Source organism: Jaculus jaculus, chromosome 3 (genome assembly GCF_020740685.1).
Source record: "Jaculus jaculus isolate mJacJac1 chromosome 3, mJacJac1.mat.Y.cur, whole genome shotgun sequence".
Classification (NCBI taxonomy): domain Eukaryota; kingdom Metazoa; phylum Chordata; class Mammalia; order Rodentia; family Dipodidae; genus Jaculus; species Jaculus jaculus.
In genome coordinates this window covers 71195017-71208331 of record NC_059104.1, presented here as the reverse complement: position 1 = coordinate 71208331, position 13315 = coordinate 71195017, and the positions used below count along the sequence as shown (strand labels likewise).

The window sequence follows — 13315 nt, the reverse complement described above, 5'->3', positions numbered from 1 at the left end:
AACACACAACTAAGAGTATCTTAAATTTCAGATGAAACTTGGGACCTCCCCCTTCCCCAAGGTAGGGTCTCACTCTCTAGCTTAGGCTGACCTGTAATTCACTATGTAGTCTCAGGGTGGCCTTGAACTCATGGCAATCCTCCTACTTCTTCCTCCCAAGTGCTGGTATTAAAGGCATGTGCCACCATGCCTGGTAGGACTTTAGAACTATCTTAAGTTGGTAAAGACTGTGCAGACCTTTGAATATGACAATATACATTGTGAGGTGGTTATCAGACTTAGGATTTTAGAACTGTCTTTGGTAGGAAAAGACTGTGGGAACCTTTGAAACTGGACTGAATACAATTTACCATGTGAGATGGTTATGAATCTATTGGGGGCCAGGGAGTGGAATGTGGTAGTTTGAATGGTTGCCCCCCCCATATATCCAGGATTTTATTAAAGTTCGTAATTTAGATCTGCAGCCAACTGGCTGGAGGTGTCCTGTGGGTATATCCTAGGGTCCAGCCCTAAGGTGTGTATGTGTGTGGAGAGGTGGGGGGAGATGTGGAATTCCAGTTTAAAGACATGTAAAGTGTCTGAGCTTTGCCTGGAGTTCCTAAGTGTATTTGCTTGTGGTGCTTGAAGTGGCTTTTGATTTTCCTCTGATATCAGATAAGACCAAGTGTGTTCAGGATACATGGCTGTAGTAGCTCTCCTCCCGTTTTGTCCTGAAAACTTTTTTTCCTGCCATTAAGAAACTGTTCTTGGATCTGTAAGCTTCAAATAAATTTCCTTCCTCCCATAAACTGTTTGGTCTAGAGGTTCATCCCAACAACCTGAGGTTATAAACTACAGTCCCCAACTCCCTGTTCCCCCTGCCAGATGGTGCTCATGTGGAGTGAGTAGTTCAGAGTTCCTGGTTCATTCTTCTCCTCCCAGTTCCCTGGCCCCCAGTACCCATGCTGCTAGTGTGGGGTGGCCTGGACCCTGTGTGCGTACTGCAGAAGAAGGCTTTTTGCTCCTGGCTTCTTGAATGACCTACCCCTGGGTCCTTAACTCCTTGTTCCCCTGTGTGGGAGGGTACTTGCATGGAGTAAGTAGGCCAGAGCTCCTGGTTTGTTCCCCAACCTCCCAGTTCCCTGGTATTGGTGTGGGGAGGCCTGGACCATGTGTGTATGCTGCAGAAGCAGGCCTTTTGTCTCCCGGCTTCCTGATTGACCAGTACCTGGGTCCTCAACTGCCTATTTCCCTGCATTAGAGGGTGCATGCACTAGTGAGTAGGCCTAAGCTCCCAGTTCCCTACCTCACAGTTTCCCAGGTACCCCTGTTGCACTTGCACCTGCTCATCTGCAGCTATAACCCCCTTTTTACTCATCAAGGGTAAAATCTAACAAGAGGACATCACAATCATAATCCCATGTGCACTAAACACAGGCATATCACACTTTACAAAGCAAGACCTTGACAACAAATCCCAATATCATCATAGTCAGGGACATCAAAACCCCACTAGTATCATTAGGCATCACCCAGGCAGAAAATCAACAGAGAAATAATAGAGCTCAACAATGCCATAAACCAATTAGAAATAGCAGACATCTACAGAAGAGTTCACCCCAATTCTACAGATTACACATTCTTCTCAGCAGGCCATGGAACCTTCTCTAAAAATATATTAGGGCATAAAGCATGCCTCCATAAATTCAGTAAAAATTCAGACCACAATTCTTTAAAACTAGAAATTAACAACAAAAGACACAATAGAAATTATACTGGCTCCAGAAGAAAGAATAACACACCATTACATAATGAATAGGTTGTGGAAGAAATCAAAAAGGAAACTGAACATTTCTTGAACTGAATGACAACAAAAATACAACATACCAAAACTTATGGGACACAATGAAGACAGTCCCAAGGGGAAAATTCATAGCACTAAATGCAAAATAACAAAGACAGATCTCAAATTAATAATTGGACCATCCACCTAAAGGCATTGGAAAAAAAAAAAAAACAACAACCCAACTCTAAGAGTTCCACATGGAACAAAATAATTACGATCAGGGCAGAAATTAATGAATTGGAAACCAAGAAAACAATTAAAACTGATGAAGAGCTGGCTATTGGGAAAAAATTAATAAACTGCTGGCCTACTTGATAAATAAAAAAAGAGAAAGAAGTTTCAAATTAACAAAATTAGAAATAAAAAGGGGCATTCAAACAGACATCAATGAAATTGGAAGAATCATGAAGACATATTTCCAAAACCTCTACTCCACAAAATTGGATAACCTGGAGGAAATGGAACAATTCATAACCAGATACCACCTACCAAAACTGAGTCCAGAGCAGAGAGCTCTCCTAAAAAAAACCTATCACATCCATCGTGATTGAAAACATAATAAAAATCTTCCCTGAAAGAAAAAGGACCTGATAAGATTTTCAGCCAAATTCTACCAAACCTTCATTGAAGAACTAAAACCACTTTTTCTCAAGCAATTTTATACAGCCAGAGAACAGGGAACCCTCTCCAATTCCTTCTATGAAGCTAGCATTACCCCGATACCAAAATTAGACAGAGATACAACAAGAAAAACATAGACCTATATCCCTGATAAACTTGGATGCAGAAATCCTGAACAAAGCCCTCACAAACAGAATCCAACAACATATCAAAAGCCTTAATCAAGCAGGCTACATCCCATGGAGGCAGGATGATTCAACTTCCAGAAATCAATTAACATAATACACCAAATAAACAAATACAAGAACTACATGATCATCTCAATAGATGTAGAGTAGGCCTTTGACAAAATATAACATCACTTCAGAATCAAAACACTGGAAAGACTAGGCATGGAGGGTTTATATCTCAACTTAATAATAAAGGCTATATATAAAGCACCTAAAGTCCAAATCATATTTAATGGGGAAAGACTCAAGGAGTTCCCATTAAAAGCAAGAACAAGACAGGTTTGCCTACTCTCACTATTGCTGTTCAACATGGTACTAGAAGTCCTAGCCCAAGTAATGACAGGAGAAAGATATAAAAGGGATACAAATTGGAAAAAAAGACAAACTAGCCCTATTTGCAGTTGACATGATCCTATACATAAGTGACCCAAAATACTCTGTTGTCAAAATTCTGAAGGTGATGAATTCCTTCAGCAAGGTGGTAAGATACAAAAATCAACACACAAAAATCAGCAGCCTTCATATATGCAAAAGAGAAAGAAATCAGAAAGGCTGTCCTATTTTCAGTAACTCCCGCCCCCTCCACAAAATCAAATACTTTGGAATAACACTAACCAAGGAGGTGAAAGACCTGTATACCGAAAACATAAAATCACTCAAAAAAGAAATTGAGGAGGACATGAGAAGGTGGAAAGACCTTCCATGTTCTTGGATAGGTAGAATTAATACTGTGAAAATGGCAATCCTACCAAAAGCAATATAAAGGTTCAAGGCAACATCATAAAAATACCAGTGTCATTCTTCACAGAGACAGAAAAAATAATCTCAAAATTTATATGGAATGGTAGACAGCCCTTAGCAAAAGAAATACCTCTTCAGGTATTATCATACCCCATCTAAAGCTAGATTTCAAAGCCATAGGAGCATGTTACTGGCATAAAAACAGACATATAGACCAATGGAACAGAACAGAAGACCCAGACCTTAATTTAAGCAACCTCAGCTACTTGATTTTTGACAAAGCAGCAGTAACATAGACTGGAGCATAGACAACATCTTCAATGAATAAAAAAATCAAAATGGATAACCACATGTACAAAAATAAAACTAGACCCACTCTTCTCACAAAAATCAACTCAAATAGCTTAAAGACCTCAACGTAAGACCTGAAAAATCTTAAATGCCTGCAAGAAAAAAATAAGGGGAACTCTTCATGATATAGGAGTAGGGAAAGACTTCCTGAATAATGCCCTGGTAGGAAATTAAACAATTACTCAATTAGTGGGATCTCATGAAGCTTATAAGCTTTGTACACACATACCATAAACAGAGTTAACAGACCCACAGAATGGGAGAAAATCTTCACCATACCACATCATACCACTGGCAGAGGTTTAATATCCAAAATCTACAAATAACTAAAAACAAACCAAAAACCAAAAAACTAAACAACAACAACAAAAAATCAAAAAATCCACTCAAAAAACTGGGCAGCAAACTAAATAGGGAGTTCTCAGTGGAAGAAATACAAGGGGTAATACTAATTTAAGAAAATGTTTAACATTCTTAACCATCAGAGAAATGCAAATTAAAGTAACTATGAGATTCTACTTTACTCCAATCACGAAAGCAATTATTAAAAAATCAAATGACAGTAAATGCTGACGAGGATGTGGGGAAAGAGGAACCCTCCTTCACTGCTGGTAGGAGTACAAACTTGCACAACCACTATGGGAATCAATATGGAGACTCATGAAAATAGAGCTACCAACTGACCCAGCTATTCCTCTACTGGGCATCTACCCTAAAGGCTCCATTTTTCACTGCAGAGATATTTGCTCAACAATATTTATAGCTGCTCAATTCACAATATCTAAAAACTGGAATCAACCCAAATGCCCACTGTCTGATGACTGGATAATTAAGATGTAGTACATATATACAACAGAATTCTACTCAGTAGTAAGGAAACATGATGCAATGAAATCTGTAGGAAAATGAATGGACTTGGAACAGATAATACTAACCAAACTCACATAAGCAGAGAAACACAAATGCTGCATGTTCTCCCTCATCTGTGGTTCCTAACCTGGAACAGCGTGAATTTCAGGCATACCTCACAGATAACTCTGAGAGTCAGATAACAGGAATGGAGGTTTGCTGGGGAAAGGAAATGGGAGAGCAGGGGAAATACACAGAAAATGAAATCCAAAATAAAATGGCACCATAGAAAACTTTTTCCTCAATAGCAGACTAAATTAGACAACCCTTAACAGGAGTATACAGGGATTGTCAGGTAAGAACGACCCTGAAGAGGGTGGGATAAAACCTAACCCTAAAACATTTGGCTCTAGCTTGAAATTCCCAGTACTAGAAATTGGTTACAATCTACATTGAGTTGTTGATCAATTGAGGAGACCTACGAGGTCCGCAAAACAAGACAGGCTTCTGTAAAAGCACTAAATTACCTACCTGAGATAAAAGGTAAGACTATTATTGCAGATACCACATATTACCAAACAGAACACTGAGAGATCCACATGGAATCTGGAAAGAAGCCAGTCCCCAGATGGTCTGCCTGTATAATGCTAGAAAGTGCTGCATGAGCTGCTGTGGGAAAATGGTCAACAAATTTATGTCCTAACAGGGGACACTGCTATACCAAGGCAAACAGCCTGACCAGAAAGATATGCCTGTGTAATAGTGGCATCCAGCCTAGGTGAGTAATCAATGGCTCTCTGTCTAAGAGATCCACTCAGTAGAAAGGAACCCTTTGCTGGAACTGGGGACTAAGCCAGAATCCTGTGGAGACCAAAATTATGGACTCCAACAAGAAGCTCCTACTAGTCTTTAGCCAAAAGAGTGGCTACACCCATCAAATCTCTGTTAATTAATAATACTTATCCAATTGAACCTATGCTGACCTCAGTCTCCTTTGGAGAATGTTTTTCTTTTTTAGTAGGCAGCTAGAACAAGGAAATAAACCACCCCTCGCACATCAGGCAGGGCCCAACTGAGACAAGACAAGTAAAGAGTGCTGCTTCAATAGCGAGTCAACCAGTGCCAGGGTCATGGAGACAGACACTGAGTGTAGCAGACAGCTTCAGGTTCACTGAGATGAACTTCCAGACCAAGCACAGTTATGGAGGAAGGGATTTACTGAAGCTTACAGATCCAGGGGAAGTTCCATAATGGCAAAAGCTGGCCTGCCTTCACAGGACCAAGAAGAGAGAGAAGCACAAGCCAAAAAGCCAAATGCCACAGCACACTTCAGGAACTCCAACTAGGCACACTTTGCATATCTTTAGATTGAAATCTGAAGCCTTAAGATCCACCCAGTGACACTGCCTCCAGCCAGGTGGCTGCAGATGCAAACTACAAACAATTAAAAAACTGAATATATTGGGAGCCATCCATTCAAACCACCACACTGAGGATCCTCAAAACACATCAAAGCCAAAATCCACAAGCTGCTGAGGGCACAACTCTAAAATAGACTTAAAACACAACCACCATGGCTCAGGGAATTTTGTGTTAGAGGGGGCAGAAAGAGCCACAGAGCAGAAGGGAAGAATCGAGAGGCACTTTCCACCTCCCCCTTACAATGACTGACTGATGCTCTTACATCTATACCCCGCAAATCTAGGGGGAATATCAGCAATCCAACTGAGGAGGGCCCTCACGGGAATGGGGACCGGAAGGATGGAAATGATGGTAATAACAGCTGGTGCATCCATATAACTTTCTGTGTAATTTAAAAAAAAAAGGTCTTGGGCTGGAGAGATGGCTTTGTGGTTAAGCATTTGCCTGTGAAGCCTAAGGACCTCGGTTTGAGGCTTGATTCCCTAGGACCCACATTAGCTAGATGCACAAGGGGGCACACATGTCTGGGGTTCGTTTGCAGTGGCTGGAAGCCTGGCGTGCTCATTCTCTCCTCCCCCCCTTCTCTCTCTGTCTGTTGCTCTCAAATAAATAAATTAAAGAAAATAATAAAAAAAAGTCTTAACAGCAAACAAAAACAAAAACAAGAAATCCTGAAGTAGGGGCTGGAGAGATGGCTCAATAGTTAAGGTGCTTGCCTGCAAAGCATAATGATCTGGGTATGATTTTCCAGTACCCACATAAAGCAGGATGCACAAAGTGGTGCATGCATGTGGACTTTGCAGGGGCTAGAGGTCCTGGCACATCCATTCTCTCCCTTTCCCTCTGCTTGTAAATAAATAAGTAAAGACATATTTTGTAAATATTTTGTTTTCACTTACTTATTTTTGAGAGAGAGAGAAGAGACAAGAGAAAGAGAGCGAGACAGAGAATGGGCATGTCAGGACTTCCAGCCACTGCAAACAAACTCCAAATGCATATGCTACCTTGTGCATCTGGCTTACATGGGTACTGGGGAATCAAACTTGGGTCCTTAGGCTTTGCAGGAAAGTGCCTTAAACACTAAGCCATCTTTCCAGCCCCAAATAAAGATATTAAAAAAAAAAATTTTAAAAACCTTGAAGTAATGTAGAAAAGACCTGTCAGCTTAATTTTAATTATGGAAGAGATTAAAGAAATAAGTATGTTATACATTTGAGATAAGGAATTACTGTTTCGTCTTTAGGAAATATACCTTAATGAAGACATTATAGGCAGAAAGAACTCTGAAAGTCTAAAAAAAGGGTTTGTGGCTTAGTCTATCAATCATTAGTTTATATGATTATGGGTAAGATTTTATTAAGCCTGTAGTTGCTCATCTAGGAAACAGTCTAGATAGGTGTGGGTGTGGGTGTGTGTATGGTGTATGCATGTGTATGTGGCAGACACACAAGCTTATGTGCATGTGGAGGTGTAAGTGTCCTTTGTCTATCACTCATTCAGGTATTTCCTTAAGACAGTTTCTCTCTTAATACAGTTGTGGTTTTTGCAAGCCCTAGCAGTTCTTTGGTCTCTGTTCCCTACGTGACAGGAGTTAAATCAGCTGTTTATATGGGTCCTGGAGAATTGAACTTAGGTGGTCTCAGGCCTTCATGCTTGTGGCAAGTGCTCTAGTTCACTGAGCTATCCTCGTAAACCTAATGTTTTATAGGATGTACTACTTCCTTCTTATTTATCAATACAAACTTATTAAAAATTAACACCCAGAAGTGACAAGTTGAAAGAAAAATGGACAAGTAATGGGTGTCATGGCACATGGCTGAAATTGAGCAGCTCTGTGATGGTGATTTAGGCAGCAGTTTGCTCACCCCGATTTTGTTAGCTGCACGTAGTCTGAAGCTGTAAGTCTTTCCTGGAAGAAGGTTGTTCACTGTACATTCCACTTCGGAGCCTTGGTAGACATCTCTGGGTTCATCTTTTTCTGTAGAGGATATTTCCACAGCATAACAGGAGATGGGTGATCCACCATCAAATACAGGAGGTCCTAAGGGTAGACAGTTTATGCTTTAGAACAGGAGGAAAACTTTTAGTGCTAACTTCTTGATAATTCATTATCAAAATGGCAATTACCCCATCGTAACTGTATTTCTTTTGCTTTGGGTCTACCCTGTAATCGGGGAGGAAGGCATGGTCCAGGAGGCACAGCTGGAGTCTGCACAAGTAAAGATTCAGAGACCTGCCAAAAAACAAAAAAAACAAAAAACCAAAAATGCCCCCAAACAAGCAATCAGATTGCTATGGTAAAGGAAAATAATATTAACACAAAGATGACAGCAATAGCTTGAAACTGTACTTGACTATCAACTGAAAAGAAATAAAACATTAAACAAAGCCTTATTAAATTATTATAACATAAATTATTACATGTAAATAAAGACATATAATGCAATGACTATTTACAAAACAAGTTACTAAAGTAGAACCTAAATAAATCCTTTATTTCCTTGCCATAATTGAAAAGAAACCAAAGCATCTAGAACAACTTAATAGATAGCATTTTTATTCCATTTAAAGGGATCCAGAAATATCTTCTAAGGAGGGATATTTTAATATTCGGATGTTACTGCTTTCAGCAAGTTTAGACTCCTGATTACCTTATGGTATCTCTCACCCAAATATTAATTAAAAAAAACTAAATTTCTACCTAAAATAATTTTAAAATTAGGTAAGTTTCTCAAGATATTTTAAGTTTCTATGCTATGTGTCTTTAAAAAAATCTTTTTGGAGGGCTGGAGAGATGGCTCAGCGTCTAAAGTATTTGCCTGCAAAGCCTAATGACCCAAGTTTGATTCCTCAGTAACCATGTAAATCCAGATGCACAAAGTGGCATATGTGTCTGGAGTTCCTTTGAGGCAGCTAGAGGCCCTGGCGTGCCTATTCTCTCTCTCTGCAGGACTTGGGAGGGTGAGGTAGAACTGCTCTGAGTTCACAGCCAGCAATGGAGACTAGGCAATTCCAGGGCTAAAGAGAGATCCTACCTCAAAAAAAAAAAAAATTTTTTTTTTTTTGCTTTGTTGCTGGGGATTGAATTCAAGACCTTGCAAATGCTATGCAAATACCTTACCACTAAGTTACATCCCCCGACTAAATTTTACTTTAAAAGATATTCTGTTAAAAAAATAGAATTGACATATAATAAGCCCTTAGGTAGTAAGGTTATATGTAGCATTCTTTTAAAACACAAACACTGTACTAGAATAGTAAAAACTTACATGTATGTTCACTTTTCTTAAATCCTCTTTTTTTTTTTTTTTTTGTGGTGCCCTAACATCACCAAACTTGGGTCTCTTGCACGACAGGGTCAAATTCTATACTAAGTAGGCTACCAGGGTGAGTTTTATTTTTTAATCTTATTTTAATTTTTCTCAATTTTTTAAAACATTTTCCATGATTATAAAAAATATCCCATGGTAATACCCTCCCTCCCCCCCTTGTCCCTCTTGTAATTCCACTCTCCATCATATCCCCTCCCCATTGCAATAAGTCTCTCTTTTATTTTGATGTCGTGATCTTTCCCTCCTCTTATGATGGCCTTGTGTAGGTAGTGCCAGGCACTATGAGGTCATAGATATTGAGGCCATTTTGTGCCTGGAGGGAACACGTTGTAGGAGTTCTACCCTTCCTTTGGCTCTTACATTCTTTCCACCACAGGGTGAGTTTCTTAATGGATAAAATGAAACAAATGAGTCATAAGACTGTTGACAGGCCTCATACTCAGTTTCACAATACTACCACTTTCAACAAGATGTCTAAAATTCATCTTTTTTTTTTGCATGCAGTGTGAGTGCACGTGTGACTGTGTGTATGTGACAAACTCCGGTGTTAACTTCAGGAATGCCATCCATTTTTTTTGAGACAGGGGCTCTCATTAATCAGGCTAGACTGGACTCAGGCTATATAGTCTCCTGTCTCTGCCTCCTACCACTAGGATTACAGGCATATGCCTGCATACCTTTCATTTTTATGTGAGTACTGGGGATCAAACTCAGATCCTCTTGTTTATAAGTCAAGCATTGCTCATTGAGCTATCTTTCCAGACCCCAGAAATTATTTTTTTAGAAGTATTTAAAAAATATTTTATTCATTTTTTTGAGAGAGAGAGAAGAGAAAGAATGGGTATTCCAGGGCTTTCAGCCACTGCAACGAACTCCAGACACATGTGCCTCCTTGTGCATTTGGCTTACCTAAGTACTGGGGAATCAAACCTGGGTCCTTAGGCTTCACAAGAAAGTGCCTTAAGGGCTGGAGAGATGGCTTAGCAGTTAAGCGCTTGCCTGTGAAGCCTAAGGACCCTGGTTCGAGGCTCGGTTCCCCAGGTCCCACGTTAGTCAGATGCACAAGGGGGCGCACGCGTCTGGAGTTCGTTTGCACCTGGCCTACAAATCATTTTTAACATGCTAAGTGTCATTTGAGAAATATCATTATGAATATTCGAAGAAATGAATCTCAGTTAAATCCATTAAAAACAAAACAAATAAGAAAATCATTTCTTTTTTTTTTTTTTTTGGTTTTTTGAGGTAGGGTCTCACTCTGGTCCAGGCTGACCTGGAATTGACTCTGTCATCTCAGGGTGGCCTTGAACTCATGGCAATCCTCCTACCTCTGCCTCCCGAGTGCTGGGATTACAGGCGTGCGCCACCACGTCCGGCTAGAAAAACATTTCTATAAAAATTATGCCTATTGCCAGATATGGTGGTACATGCTTTTTTTTTTGACCTGAGGTAGGGTCTTACTCTAGCCCAGGCTGACCTGGAATTCACTTTGTAGTCTCAGGGTGGCCTCAAACTCATGGTAATCCTCCTACCTCTGCCTCCCAAATGCTGGGATTAAAGGTGTGTGCCACCATGCCCAGCTAGGTACATGCCTTTTTAATCCTAGCACTTGGGAGGCAGAAGAGGGAGGATTGCTGTGTGTTTGAGGCTAGCCTGAGACTACATACATAGTGGATTGCCCTATCAGTCTGGGCTAGAGTGAGACTACCTCAAAAAAAAAAAAAAAATCATGCCTCTCCAGAATATTATAAATGTGATAGATATTTTAGCCACAGGGGTATTTAAATCTACTTTAGCTATTGGGTCTCTAATAACAAAATAATGGCCAGCTTTTCTGAAATAAGTAAGTATTATATCTGTGTTAAAAAGTTCATGATTTTGGGCTGGAGAGAAGGCTTAGCGGTTAAATACTCAAGGCTCAATTCCCCAGCACCAATGTGAGCCAGATGCATAAGATGGCACATGTATTTGGAATTTGTTTGTAGTGGCTGGAGGCCCTGGTGTGCCCATTCTCTCTCTCTGTCTGTTGGTCTCAAATAAGTAAATTTTTAAAAAGTTCATGATTTCTACTGACACATATTTTATGGAGCAATAAATCATTATTTCTATTTCTGCTTGGTATAGCTATTAAATCTCATCCTAAAATTTAACCTTTCTAAAACTTCTCTAGTATTTTCATGTTGTGTTTTTGTAAAGCTAAACATCAATGAGACAAAACATATTCACTAAATATATACTATGAGGAAAGTACCATGTTAGAATATTCTGATAACTATAAAATTAACCATTCAGGTTAGAACTTATTTTTTCAAATTTGCATACAAATGTCACTACTCAAAGATGGCAAATGGTGAGCCTATCCCATTTGATCAAATTAAAAAAATAATCTAGATGTAAGTATTACCGCACTCTGGCCTCCATCACTAATGCAGTAAACTCGTAAACGATAGAAACACCCTGGATTCAGCCGATCACAAAGATGTTCTCTAGTAGCACCACTGTATATCATATCCCATTTGTTTCCTGTAAGGTGAAGAATTGTGTTTGATCAACTACAGGTAATGTTTAACATTTAGGTATCAAGGACACAGAAGATATCTAGGCTTGACTAAATACATGTTTATGTAATTTGTCAGGGACAATTTAAGCTTGTCTTGAGTTTCCTGGAAATTATCTAATTTTCTTTATGATTTAGCACCCCAAACAAATCTGTATGGCTTTGTTGAACTGCAATATCTCTGTAACTTTGAACAGACTCTGGTTTAGATTGGTAATTTACTTTTAATTAAGCATATTAAATGTGTTTACTGATCTAGTAATAACATTATAACAAAGAATATAAAGAATCAATATCATGAGGAACTCAAGGATAATTAAGACATTATTATTATTTTAGTAAATAGGTCACTTTATAGAGATAAAAATTGCTGAGCAGGTAAATCAAGAATAAAAAAATAATTTAAGCTAAATTTTAGAAGATGATTTATTTTTAGTACAACTAGGTATAAATCTAACAGAATAACCATTATAAGAGTTCACAATATTTAATGACTCAGTCTGTGTATGCTAGAATTCAGTGCTATAAACAAGTGAAGAAAAAAAAAAAAGAAAACATAAGTACAGTAATATAGATAGTAGTTTTACATTAGATTCACTGCATTTCTGGAGGTTCTTTTTTCTTCTTTTGGTTTTTCAAGGTAGGGTCTCACTCTAGTCCAGGCTGACCTAGAATGAACTATGTAGTCTCAGGGTGGCCTCAAACTCACGGCGATCCTCCTACTTCTGCCTCCCCAGTGCTGGGATTAATAAAGGCGTGTGCCACCATGCCCTGCTGCATTTCTGGAATTTTGAAGTGAATCATAATAGGCAAAAATCCTAACTGTTACAAACCAAAACACCAAGGACAACTCACAGTTTAAAAAAAAATATATATATATGTATATAGGTAGGTATATATATGTATTTTTTTTTCCGAGGTAGTGTCTCACTGTAGCCTGGGCTGACCTGGAATTCACTAGGTAATCTCAGGGTAGCCTCGAACTCACGGTGATCCTCCTACCATTGCCTCCTGAGTGCTGGGATTAAAGGCGTGCACCACCACACCCAGCTTAAGCATATATTTTTAATAGTAGCAAATGGAAAGAGCAAAGATATAAAATGTAAATATTCAGGAATAGAGACTAACTAGAATAAATTTTAAATAGTTATTCTTACCATTAGAACCTTCTGCCATCTCCACTACATACTTATTGATGGGTGCCCCTCCATTGTCTTTTGGTGGATCTATCAAAAAAAAAAAGTGGTATTAGGAAAATTAGATATAAAAAACACAGTAAAGGGGCTAGGGAGATGGCTCAGTGAGTGAAGAGCTTGCTACACAAGCATGAGGATCTGAGTTTGGATTCTTAGTGCCCATGAAAATTGCTGGGTGTGGTGGTATTGTACAC

The 13315-nt window shown here is 39.1% G+C and overlaps 1 protein-coding gene across 3 annotated transcripts in view; it reads right to left on the bottom strand.

The window, feature by feature from the left end:
• Positions 1-13315, bottom strand: part of Fndc3a (fibronectin type III domain containing 3A) — a 216176-nt gene that overhangs the window by 18528 nt on the left and 184333 nt on the right. For all 3 annotated transcript variants that reach the window (XM_004665882.3, XM_045145063.1, XM_004665883.2), the window contains 4 exons: positions 13083-13151; positions 11773-11891; positions 8167-8272; positions 7905-8080 (listed from right to left, as the gene is read on the bottom strand). In XM_004665882.3, coding sequence (XP_004665939.1) covers positions 7905-8080; positions 8167-8272; positions 11773-11891; positions 13083-13151 — 470 coding nt within the window. The remainder of the gene's footprint in view (positions 1-7904; positions 8081-8166; positions 8273-11772; positions 11892-13082; positions 13152-13315) is intronic.